The 13310-nt window shown below is 34.1% G+C and overlaps 1 protein-coding gene across 1 annotated transcript in view; it reads left to right on the plus strand.

Moving 5' to 3' along the window:
• The window catches only part of LONRF1 (LON peptidase N-terminal domain and ring finger 1), a 35696-nt gene that overhangs the window by 13155 nt on the left and 9231 nt on the right, over positions 1-13310 (plus strand). Inside the window, exons 2-8 of the mRNA XM_063077189.1 lie at positions 1769-1887; positions 3651-3773; positions 6660-6809; positions 7333-7573; positions 7672-7768; positions 9416-9530; positions 12638-12759. Of these exons, the coding sequence (XP_062933259.1) occupies positions 1769-1887; positions 3651-3773; positions 6660-6809; positions 7333-7573; positions 7672-7768; positions 9416-9530; positions 12638-12759 (967 nt within the window). The remainder of the gene's footprint in view (positions 1-1768; positions 1888-3650; positions 3774-6659; positions 6810-7332; positions 7574-7671; positions 7769-9415; positions 9531-12637; positions 12760-13310) is intronic.

Below are 13310 nucleotides of genomic sequence, written 5' to 3' on the forward strand. Positions count from 1 at the left end.
CTAAAGTAGCTGTATGAAGGTGATTGAGCAGTGAAGGCATGTATGAAAGAAGATGTTCAGTGGTTCTAAATGTGCATTGTGTCAAGTATAAAACAGTGAGAACTTGCTGTATAAGAGAAAATTTGGAGGAAAAAAAAGCCCAATAAGGATTCAAATGCAACGGGCTGCTTGTTGTGATAGTGAACTCCCTGTCACTAGAGGTGCTGGAGCAGAGTCTCTGTCTCAGGGGTGCTGTTGGAAGCACCCCAGCTATGGGTGGAAAACTGCACTTCTTGGGCCCAGTTCTTTACAGCCCATAAGAATAGTCATTCTTAGACTACTTTGGCATGCATTATTGTCAGAACTCCAGTTGTACTTGTCCAGTCACAATTATACAATGCTGTTTCACAATAAAAAATTCCCTAGTTAGATTGTAAGCTCTTCAAGGATAGGGATAATGTAAAATACTTTTGAATGCCTACAGGTCTAGCTTTGTGCTAGGAACTCTTAATTCTTGATTTATTAATCAAGTGCTTTTGATTTCTATTCAGTTTTGTTCGGAGGTAATGATTTTCAATTATATTGCTTTTAGAAATAAAAGACAAAATATTCTAGTATTTATTTAGGAAGGGAAAATATTTTCACAAAGTATTAATATTTTTATTTAAAAATTGTCATTGATATAAAATTGAGGGGACTATATAATTTGAATTCTCAAGCACCAGTAACTGAAAAAGTCTTGTTTAATACAATTGTTAAAGCGAGAGTTATCTATAGAAGAACAGTGGTTTAGAAACTCTAGAGTAAACCAGGGAGCTGTTGAGGAGTTTTATTAAATTTTATTTTTGAGGCATTAAAGGTCTTTATGCCCTTCTCACAATGAATGCTTTATTTTGTTTATGCCCTTCTCACAATGAATGCTTTATTTTGTAAGCATAAGTTTTTGACAGCTTCAAAGATGAATAACTTTTAAGAGTCAAGTTAACATCTTCTGTAGATACACTGAAAATTAATTTCTTGCTTAGACTTAGTTTTAGAATCTCTGTACCTGTAGTAACTGATTACAGTAATATAAGTGAACCAGCTAAGTGTCTGAAATTGAATACCATAGGACAATAATTTGGTTTCTCGAGTACAGATGTAGAGGATAGTGGAATTAATGACAAAGCCTTTTTCCTTAGAAGTATTTGAAACTAAATACATTTTCAGGTAGTCTAATACCATTCTTACTAGTGGCAGGAACTAAAATGTTGGCATCTTAAAAGCTGACTCTTAATCCATTTCCTACAGAATTAAGACCACTATAAACCCTCAGAAGATTGAGCCTTGTTCAGTCCCTTTTCACTGTGGGAATTCCATGTGCAATAGTTGCACATATGGTCATTTTCATAAATGAGGATTTAGAAAATAGAATATAAAAAATAAGATTTACTACGAAAAGGCAAATCTTCTAAACGTCTAAGACATGTCTTTAGTCTTTATAGACTATCCTCTTAAAAAATATTAATTTTTTAGGGGTGATTATTCCTATTATAAAAATATTTCCAGTATTCTTAAAAACAATTTTCTTCACTAAAATAATCTACTTATAATGATTTGATATAACTTTTAGATAAGAATCAACATGTAAAATGGGTTGCATCTGTACTGTATTTGGTTCATAAACTTGATTTTGACAGTTATTGACTCTGGAATTACTAAATCATTTCTTAATCTAGTATGATAATACTTTGTGGATTATACAATATCCTATTTAAAATAATGTATTCTTATAAAATATTTATTTCAGAGCCCAGCAACTTGACACTAAAATTTTACAGAGCGGAATCATATGCCGGTCTCCAAGAGTTTAAAGCAGCCATAGAAGATTTAAATGCAGTTCTCTTTCAATTTCCAAATTGGCCTGAGGTAAAATTACTGTTTTATATTTGTGTAAATTTTAAAACTATCTGTAGGGAACATGCATTCAATTATGGTTACAGGTTTTAACAACATGGATGGTTGACTTAAATAGTAGCATTCTAGAAATCTAGGGCCAATATTTTGAGTGGATGAATATCATCTGACAATTTAAATTATAAGAAACATTTATTACATAACTAAAGAGCAAACTGAATTCATGGCACAGAAAAAAAGAGACATTATTATACAAAATTTCCACAAAGAAATACAACTTGGCTATATTGTGAAGGTAGATCCAAACTAGACTTTGGTGGAGGTTTATTAATGGAAAGAGGATAGGTGCTAGAGGCTGGAAAATTGTTTGAGGCATTATAGGTAATTAGGCGATAACTTAATACAGAAGATGGGAGCAAAGCAAGTGTATTGCCTTGCCCATACAGTTTTTAAAAAGACTCAAAGAGTGTATTAACACATCAGTTTACTAATTCTCCTTTTTATCACATTGCCAGGGCAAATCACTCCATCTCCCATATGTGTTCTTTAAAGTGACTTTTTTTCCTCCATTCAAAACTGTGCCTTTGAGGACAGTGTAGTAAAGATGCCCTAAAAATTATAAATTAATAAGGAAAATGATACAAAATCCCATGATGGCATGATTGGTTAGTACACAGCAAATATATATTAAGAATAAAATGGCAATGATCAGTATGGATAGCTTTAAAACTGTTAAAAAGAGAAGAACCCTCTAGACTTATCACTGAAGTGATGTAATCAGAAATGTGATTTTCTAGGGCCGGCCCGTGGCTTACTTGGGAGAGTGTGGTGCTATAACACTAAGGCCAAGGGTTCGGATCCCATATAGGGATGACCCGTTAGCTCACTTGGGAGAGCGTGGTGCTGACAACACCAAGTCAAGGGTTAAGGTCCCCTTACCGGTCATCTTTAAAAAAAAATAAATAAAAGAAATGTGATTTTCTTCAGCCATTGAAATGGCAGCTAAAAAACTGGTTGACAGAATATTCTTTGGGTTCCTCTGATATTATTTAGTACTAATGATTCTGTGGCTTTTAAAACCACGTTTATTCTAAACACATAAGCAAAGCACATTTAAAGCTTACCAGTTGACACTTTGTTTGTAGACTAAACCACAAACTGAATTTTGGGTTTATTAATGATAAGTAGTAGGGTTACAATTTTTGCCATAGAACTTGTTGAACACATATCATGAAGGAGAAAAGTAAAAGACAGACTAAGGATTTTTGAAAAGTTTCATGTCTATGAGTACTTTTTAAATAAATAGCAGAGGCAAACATACATTCCTAATAACTTGGAAGACATTTACCATATTGCCCTGATTCTAAGATGAATAGTTTTTTTCACACTTTAATTTTTCTTTAATCTTGGTGCATCTTAAAGTCAGTATAATTCTACATATTATTTTTACCCCCCTCAAACAGCCGTTATTAAATCAGTGATCTTTAGATCAGTACTTTCTTAAAAGTTAGGTAGCATGGTATTTCTAGTCTTGCCAAGCTCTGACTTGCTGTGGAACTTTGGGCAACTTATTGTCTGGGCCTCGGTTCCCAGATATTAGTGCTTCTCCAAAGTTGTGTGTAGATAAGCCTTTAAAATGTTTTGGCCTCAGAGTCATTCAGAGTTTCAAAATCAGCATTTCTGAGCAGATGATTGTTTTTTTTCTTTACTTGATAATGATTTTTTAAAAAAATAATATTATTCATCAAAGTTTTGTATATGTCCTTTTATTGAAGGTCTACTTCAGGAAAGGAAAAGTACTCTTTGATGCTGGCTTTCTAGGTGATGCCTTACAACTGTTTCTTCAGTGCTTAGCTCTGGATGAAGATTTTGCACCTGCAAAGCTACAAGTAGAAAAGGTAATCAGTTTACCAACTATAATAGTTCAAGGCAGAGCTGAGACACAGATTTTTATAAAAATGCTAATTAAAAAGTTGGAATAAGAATGTAAGAAGTAAATAAGTCTAATTTAGAGCGATCTGACAGGTGGTTCTCAGGTTCATATAGGTTATTGAGTTCTTAGTAAAATCAAAACATTCCATTCACAGATATTTCAATGCAATATTTTTGCTTAGTTAATTGAGAGTTTGTTCAATCTGAGCCAGACTGATGGTCCTTAATTACACAATTGTTGTCATGATGTTCCTGCTCAGGAATCTTTATTGGCCTGCCTTTCCCTTTCACTTCAGGTCTAAACTTGGCTTACTTTCCATGATTGCCAATCGTATTGCCCCAGTCAACTTGTTTTACCTTATTTTTCTCAATACTCCATTATATCACTTTCTAAAGTTTGTTCTGTTGTGTATTAGTAGGTGCTAATTTACTTTAAAAAAAGGGAGGAGAGGTTCTCTTATCAAATGACTTCGGGAAACATTGAGTTAAACCAGGTTGAACAGGTTCCTCAGAACTTCTCAGGGTTTTTGATATGCTGGATTGAAAAAACAGCATTCAGAGCATTCAGCTCTTGTCAGACCTATTCATAGAGCATCTGGAAAGAATAGGGTCTTTTTAAATTCTTTGAGAAAATCTAATGTAATACAAATTCAGGGTCTCAGTCACGGTGTTCTCATCAGTATCCTCAAAAGAGATTGGCTTTTTGTCAGAATCACCAAGAGTGCATAAAAGATTCCTGGGCCCCGCTAACCACAGGCCTTTGGAGTCAGAATCTCTGGAATTGGGGCAATAGTTAAATAAGCATCCCGGGAGATTCTTATGTACCCTGAAGTATGAGAACTTTGACATTTTTCTCAGATCCCAACTCTCTTAGGAATCCAGCTAACACTGGCATATCCTCCATGAGGTTTGTTTGTATGTACGTGCTAGCTAGCCCCACTAATTTAACAAAAAAATGTTACTATTGTGTGTTTTCTGACTTTCATGTTTGTTAGTATTATCTTTCTGAACATTTTCCATGCTGCTAGACATCTATATTTCTCTAACTGTTTCTTGGTTGGTTAATAAGATCAGGTGAATACAAAACAAATGATGCTTTAAAATATTTTGTTTTTCCCCATTGTGCTTTTTATAAATTGTGGTATAATTTATATATGATAAAATGTATGTATAATACAGTTGAGTTTGAGAAAAGTACACACCCATGTAACAGCACCCCAGTCAAAATAGAGAATGTTTTCCATTGCTGAAGAAAGTTCCTTCATCTCCTTTCTAGTAAATGCTCCATCCCACTGCTTCCAGAGGCAAATACTGTTCATATTTCTAGTTTTGCCTATTCTAGAACTTTACATGAATGGAATAACACAGTGTGTACTCTTTTTTTGTGTTTGGCTGTTTTTTGCTCATCATAACAATTTTTGAGATACATATAGTAATTTTTCCTTTTTTATTGTTGACTGAGTATTGCATTTTATGACATACCACAGTTTATGGAATTCAGTAGTAGTGATTTTCATTTGTAATCTTTCCAGTTTTGTTATAATACAGCTGCCATGAACATTCTTGTACAAGTCATTTGTAGGCATACGTTTTTACATCTCTTTGGTAAATACCAACAAGTAGAGTTGTTCTAACCTAGAACCCAGCAACTCTACTTCTAGGTATGTGTTTAAAAAATGTATTAAACACATACCTAGAACCTTAACCTAGAACCCAGCAACTTTACTGGTTTTTTAAAATCAGAGGAAATATAAAAATATATTTTTAAATATATAAAATATATATAAAAATATATATACTTTTTAAATTACAGAAAATATAAAAATATATAGTTTTTTAAGTGTCTGTTTAATTAAATGGGGTATTTCTTGAGCACCTACCAAAGATTCACACCTTTATTGACATTATATATATTTCCTTATAATGATTTGTGAATTCTGATTTTTGTGTATTTGAGAGATAATATAGCTGAAAGAAAAACCAAACTTCCAAATTTAGACTTTAAGAAATGTTCTGCATAAATATCGCCTTTTTTTTTTTTTTTGGTGGCTGGCTGGTATAGGGATTTGAACTCTTGACCTTGATGTTAACAGCGTCATGCTTTAACGAAGGGAGTAACCAACCACCAATACAACTTTTTTGACAACCCAAAAAAAAAATCAGAATTCCTCTCATTTTCTTCTAGTGAGGTTCTTTCTTTATCAACCTGCCCTGTTTCTTTGAGAGTTTTAGGTGTATTCCTGATATAAGCACCCAGAAATTTTGATTTTCCAGCTGTTTCCCAGTTTAACTCCCAGCAAATATAGGGCAGCTACCGTTTGGTGCTTGCTCCCCAGCCAAGTGCTGGGCAGTGGTGACTGCCCACTCAGGTTAGTTGTTCAATGAGAAACTAAATTCAATATAAATACAGAGAATTTTAGAGTTTTGTAGTTAGAGGTCTAAGTGCTTTAGTTCACATAAACACTGTAAGTCCAACCTGAAAATATGCATTGGTGGCAACTATAAACTATTTTGATGGGACAGAACTCACTAAGATCTCTTCTTTTTATAATCCTTACATTAAAAGATCAACCTTTACCTTAGGCACCTTTTCAGGTCATCATTCTAACCACTCCCATGCCTTCCTTTCAAAGTTTCGAATCATTTCTTTAAGGTGATTTGACCCCATTAAGGCACACTTTGGTTATGCAAGACTTTTTAATTTATTATATTACCTAATCTGTTACTCTCCTCTTTAAAAATAATATCTGCTACAGACTTTCTAAAAATTCTTAAATACTGGGTAAATATATTAAATATTTTTAACCAAGAATTTTATATTTTCCATTACTTTTATAATATTTCTCTTATAGATTTTGTGTGATTTATTATCTCCTGAAAACTTAAAAGAAGACCTGAAAGAATCTTCCTGGAATGCATTACCGTGTATTAAAAATAAACCTTTTGGTTTCCCTTCAGTCATGGAAGAATCTCACTCTCCCAGTGAGCTTAGCCCAAAGCAGGTAAGGGCTTAGAAGAGATTACAGTGGGTTTAGCATCTCTTTCTTTACAAGTCAAGATCTTCACTTTCTTAGTTTCAAGTACTAGAATTTATTTAAATACTTTTAACTTGTTTAGTTGTCTTAATAGGATTTTGTCTGTAGGCTTTTATTTTTCACACCTTTTATGTAAAGTATTTGCTCATTAATCACACTTTTGGATCACCTGAAATGTCAGAAAACTTTTAGTCTCTTATAATATGTAGAGAATTATATTTATTTTAGTTTTCTCAGGGTAGGAACAACTATACTTAATTTTAGCATAACTGTTTTTAAACCTCATTGTGGCATAAATCGGCTTTATTTCTAGGGCTGTATAAGTACTAGTAAAAGTCATTTACCTGCCAGGATTTTGGAATTGAAAGTGCTGTTAAATGAACATTAAGGTGAACATTATAAGGCATTGAAATTTCATGTTTAATTCTTGGTGGGAGGAATAAAGGATAGTAAAGAATTACGGTTAGCTTTGTTTATTGTATTTTTGTAGAATGAAGAAGTATCTGAGGTCACTGCAGAGCCTGTCAAAGGAAGCTTAAACCGTGCTCAGTCAGCACAGGCTATAAATTCAGCAGAAATGCCTGCCAGAGAGGATTGTTTAAAAAGAGTGTCCTCAGAACCTTTACTCTCTGTTGAAGAAAAAGGTGTTCTGCTGAAAAGAAAGTTGTCTCTTTTAGAACAGGATTTGATTGTAAATGAAGATGGAAGAAATAAGGTTAAAAAACAAGGAGGTAAAAATTTCACTATAATCTTATATAAAATAAATTTATTTATTCAGAATAGCCATTAAACTTTTTCCTAAAGAAGAAAACCCTATTTGTTTTAATAGAAACTTCCAATGAAGTCTGCATGTTTTCATTAGCTTATGGCAACATCCCAGAAGAATTAATAGATGTCTCAGATTTTGAGTGTTCTCTCTGCATGAGGTAAGTATATAAAATGTTATAGAAGATGAATATGTTATATTAATGTAAATAAAATACAGTGTAGATAAAGGTAATAAAAGGCAATATTGTATCTTATGTTGCTATGACAGAATACCACAGACTGGGTATTTATGGTAAACAGAAATGTATTTGGCTTCTGGTTTTGGAGGCTGGGAAGCCCAAGATCACAGGGCCACATCTGGTCAGGGCCTTCTTGGTGCATCATCCCATGACAGAAAGGTGGAGGGGTAGAAGAGCACGCAGGAGAGAGTGCAAGAGATTGAACTCACAGCCTCAAGCCTTTTTATAATGGGTATTATTCCCTTCATATGGGTGTTGCCCTCATGACCTAAACCTCGCAGTAGGCCCCACCTCCCAGCACTGTTGCATTGGGGATTAAGTTTCCAGTACGTGCTTTTTAGGGTCACATTCAAGCCATAGCATAAAGTGACAGAATACTGGACTAAAAAGATAGGAATTTTTGTTATTTCCTACATTGGGCAAACAACTGAATCTCTGAACCTCAGTTCTCCCTATGTAGAAAATGGGGTCATTATTTGCATAGTCTATATCACAGTGTTGTGAGTCAAATGGCTTATGTAAAAAAGAATGTGGGAAATTGTAAGGTACTATGAAATTTATAGCTATTATTATTGAAAGTTGGATGTATTCATGCTTTTAGATTTACGCAAGAGTTCTAATTATATATTTTATGTATATGAGTCTATCTTGTTTATGTATATGAACCATAAAATCCTTTTTAAGTAACATTGGATAAGGATTCCCAGAATGCTTGTAATTCTAAAAGACTGGATTATTTGAAAGAACATTTCTCATTTACATAAATTGTGGTAGAATCAAAGGATTCATGAAGAGTCAGGAGGCCTGGTGCTGGTCAGACTAGGCTAGTAGTACCAAGTTGTGTTCCTGAGCAGGTCTCTTAAGTCTGAGCCTTAATTTCTTCATCTGTGAGGTAAGGGGATTAGACCAGATGATTTCTAAAGTACCTTTATAACTCTTAACAATATTCCTAAGAAACCCAGAAGTATCACGTTTCAAGAAATAATGGTAAAGTAAGTAAAATTAGTTTTTCCACAGTGTTTGAGTATTACATCTAGTATTAAGCCTTATATTTCTTTAGGATTCAACTGTAATATTTATTAGATTATTCTTTTTTATGAATTTTATATAGTAAGGTTTTTATAAGCCTATTAAGAGAACCATTTTTAAGTTGATGATTAAATGGGAATCTAAAGGCTGTACAGAAGCTAATTAGTAATTATTAATGATACGTTGATATATTTTACATTATTTTATACTAAGTCTTTGAAATCTGGCGTGTATTTTACATTTACTGCACATCTCAGTTTGAACTAACCACATTTCAAGTGCTTAGTAGCTCCAAGTGTCCAGTGGCTATTGTGTTAGTACAGCTCTATGCCCTGGGCATGGTATCTCTGTTGGTGGAGACCTTTTAAAAGGTTCAGGAGGGTATTATTACATTTATTGCTGCCCCTTCTCTCCTCTCCTGCCTGTTAGGCCCTTCTTCCTTCTCTAAAGAGAGATTAGTGTTATGGTTCCATTATTAGTTCAAGCTTTTCCAGTGGATAGTTAAATGTGAAAACTCACATGTATTTTTTATTTCAGGTTGTTTTTTGAGCCAGTAACAACCCCTTGTGGACATTCATTCTGTAAGAATTGTCTTGAGCGTTGTTTAGATCATGCACCATATTGTCCCCTTTGCAAAGAAAGCTTAAAAGATGTAAGTATTTGTACATGTATCTGTTCATTGGTCTTAAATTTGGCAACATTCTTTTAATAAAAGGGAGTATGGTTAAAGATAGGTTCAGTTTCGATGATGACAGTATTGGGGAAACCCCACTTCTCTTCTTTCCATCCTCAGTAATAGGCTAGATTTGAGGCCTATTACAGCTCCCTTCACATCTAGCACAACTTTATCCAGTAGAACTTTCTGCATTTGTGGAAATGCTTAAATCTGCTGTCCAGTGTGATAGCCACTAACCACGCATGGCTGTTAACCACTTGAGATGTGGTTAGTGTGGCTGGGAAACTGTATTTTTAATTTTATTTAATTAACTTTAAGTAAGTACATGTGACTGGTGGCTACCACATTAGATATTGAAACTCTAGAAAGTGGTAGACTGGAAAGAAGAGAGGGAAGCACAGTTTTCCCACATCCTTTAAAGTCAGTGATCAGCGCGAATAACCTGTGATAGGAATATAGCTAGATCTCAGTGGGTGTCTTCTGTAACTGATGGGAGGACAGCACCCTCCCAGTCATGCTTGAGTGACTGGCGATCTCCTAAGGTGAAACTAAAGCCTTATGAGGCTGAGCGGCAATTGCAGTGGTAGCACTGGTCAGGGAAAGTGATTCTGTTTCTGGAGATTGACAGGATTGTTTAAAGAAAAAAGTGTCTTCCAAATATGAATAAAAAATTAATAAAACTATTTTGAATATACATACTTTTTCCTGTATAGAAAACCCAACTCTGTATAGATACCATAATAGCATATGTGTATTGTTACATATGATATATGTCTTATACCTATAACAAAATGATATGTAAAACAAAACCATATACCGAATGTTTGCAAAGTCAAGAAACATAAGATAAACTTATTCTTAAAGAATTTGTTAGTTACATTTTTCAACTAGTATGCTCTATGCTTTCAGGTGAAGTACACCAAACATGCTATTTTTACAGACTTTATAGATACTCTCTAGCAGAATAATTATGCCTTTTTTCAGATTAACTATTAGGTCCATTACTTTAATTTAGAGATATTTTATCTTAAAAAATATGTGGCGGGCCGGCCTGTGGCTCACTCGGGAGAGTACGGTGCTGATTAAAAAATATGTGGAGTTTGAAGAAAAATATATCAAGCATATTATTTCAAAATTTAACTATTTAAAATGTACTATTTAAAAATGTCTGTCTTGTGTCTGACTTTGAAGGTACCTTCTATAATATAATTTGTAAAATCTAAATATATAATATATAATCTTAAAAAATATTGGTACTCTGTAGTTTTACGTTTTTCCCACTTATCATTTTAGTTTGCTCACTTTTTTCCATTTAAATGTCTTTTAAAAGACATAATTTTTATAACAGCATAATAGTCCAATGACTTAATTCCCTATTGTTGGGTGTGTCAGTTGTTTTCTCTCTTTTTTTTATATACCATACTTTTGTGAATGTTATTTTAAATTAATGATTGTATACATCTTTGACTATTTCCTTAGGTTAAATTCCTGGGAAGTGAATTACTGGATCAAAGGCCATATGTTTATAAAGCTCTTAAAACCAATTGCCAGCTTGCCTAGTCACCCAGGAATGTTACAGATTTAGATTCCTATCAGTAATGTAAGAGAGGCCGAATTTCCCCAAATTCAATTACATGGGCACTAAATTTCAAACATCTTTATTAATGTAATAGAAAATGGTAATAAGATTGCTTTTATAATGTCTATAATTTGATTAGTTGTGTGATAAACTCTTAAGTTATCTGTGTACATATTATCTGCTCAAAGATACCTCTCTCCAGTCTATTGCCCAGTGGTTCTCAAAGTATGTTCCCCTGACCAGCTGTATCTGTCACCTGAGTGCTTGTTAGAAATACAAATTCTCTGACCCGACTACATGTTCACTAAATAGAAACTCTGGGGTGAACCTCAGCAATCTGTATTTTAACAAGCCCTGATTTCAGGCTAAAGTTTGAAAACCACTACTGTGACCAATTTCCCAACCTTTTGCATTTCCTAATCTATTCTTCATTAGATAATGATGAAACCTTTGTTTTTGCTGGCTCTACGGATTAGATGTAAGAGTAAAGGATGGCTTCTTTTTATCTTATGATTGTCTCCCCAAGAGTTTTTCCTCGCTAATTTTATTAAATAAATATGTATTGGACATTTTCTCTGTACAAAGGTCTGTGTACACACTCTGATCTTGTCTCTGGCCCTAAGCAATTTTCAGTTTCTTTACAAAGCTGTAATATGCCTGTTTCCATATTATAATACAGTGCAGGGTATAGTAAGTTCCTTTTATGTGGTAAAAGCAGTAAAATATAGGATTCTAGGGAGACAGAAAATAACTAGGGAAGGCTTTATGAAAAAGGTAAAATTGGAGCCAGGCTTTGAAGGATAGATAGGTTTTTCATAGGCACTAGTGAGATAGATGGCTTTTATCAGTTAGAATAGTGAATGACACAAAAATGCATGAGGATAATAATTTTTAGAGTATTTAGGAAATAGTGTAAACGTGCCTTTTTATATAGAGTGGGGGTTGATGGATCATATAGAAAAAGCAATATTTTGATAAGGGTCTGAGTGATAGTGGGTGACAATGGAAGGAAAATCTGAGAGAAAAATTAAAGAGACTTTGTCTCTGAAATTAGGAAGAAAAAGGGAATAGTTTTGCTTTTCTTAATTAACTAAGGCAAATGCATTATTTTCTTTATTCCTTATCTTCTTTTTGTTTCTCAGTTAAAACGATAGTTTCAGTATCCATGAGCTGTCAGATACAAATTGGCCTTTATTGTGGGAGATAGCAGGGGCAGGGCTGATTGCTGCTAATAAAGGATTTGTGATCATAGCAAGAAAGGGTTCTTACATACAACGATTGGTTCAAGTTGCAGCCACCTATCTTCAATGCTCTTGAGCAAAGCCTTAGACAAGTTTATTTGTTTAGCATCATCCATTGTAATGTTTCCCCTCACTAATTAAATTAATTCAGAATCGACTGTATAAATATGTGATAAAGGCTGTAATACATCAGTTAAACTGTTTTGCCTGTTTTATACTGTAGGAAAACAACTACTGGAATGTAAAATAATATTGTCTTTTAGTATCTAGCAGATAGGAGGTACTGTGTCACACAGCTGTTGGAAGAATTAATAGTGAAGTATCTGCCTGATGAACTGTCTGAGAGAAAAAAAATATATGATGAAGAAACTGCTGAACTCTCACAGTAAGTTTCTTCTCATAAAAATTAACTGAATCAAATTACAAACTACCACCCTTTAAAATAGTAAGGAGAAATCTTCTCACAGCAAGCTGGCTCCTGTCTTTTGTTCAGAAACTCCATCTAGTCAAAGGTATATTTTAAACAAATACTGGTCAGTTTCCCTGTCCTCTACAGACACTCTTATATAAAAGGTCATTTGGTAACATCCAAATGTTCTGTAGGGCATCGTTGACTGAGCTCTTTGGGCTGAATCAGTATTTTAGGTGGGGGAGGAATTTCCTACAGTGACATGAGGCAATGGATTGGGGAATAGAGAGGTGGAGCTGGTGGAGTGACACTGATTACCATCAACTCTCATGTGTCATGGTGGGGCGGGGAGGAGGTTGAGGATAAATGAGATTAGCAGGAGATTTCTGGTCAACTGAAATTTTGGAAGGGGACTGAGTTTGGAAGGGGTGACCTACGGGCCAATTAATTAAAATGCTGACTGGGAGCAGAATTGAGTTAATGTGAGGAAGAGGAAAACCGTCCTGAGGTAACTTTGAGATTTAGTA

The sequence above is a fragment of the Cynocephalus volans genome, chromosome 13, assembly GCF_027409185.1.
Source record: "Cynocephalus volans isolate mCynVol1 chromosome 13, mCynVol1.pri, whole genome shotgun sequence".
Classification (NCBI taxonomy): domain Eukaryota; kingdom Metazoa; phylum Chordata; class Mammalia; order Dermoptera; family Cynocephalidae; genus Cynocephalus; species Cynocephalus volans.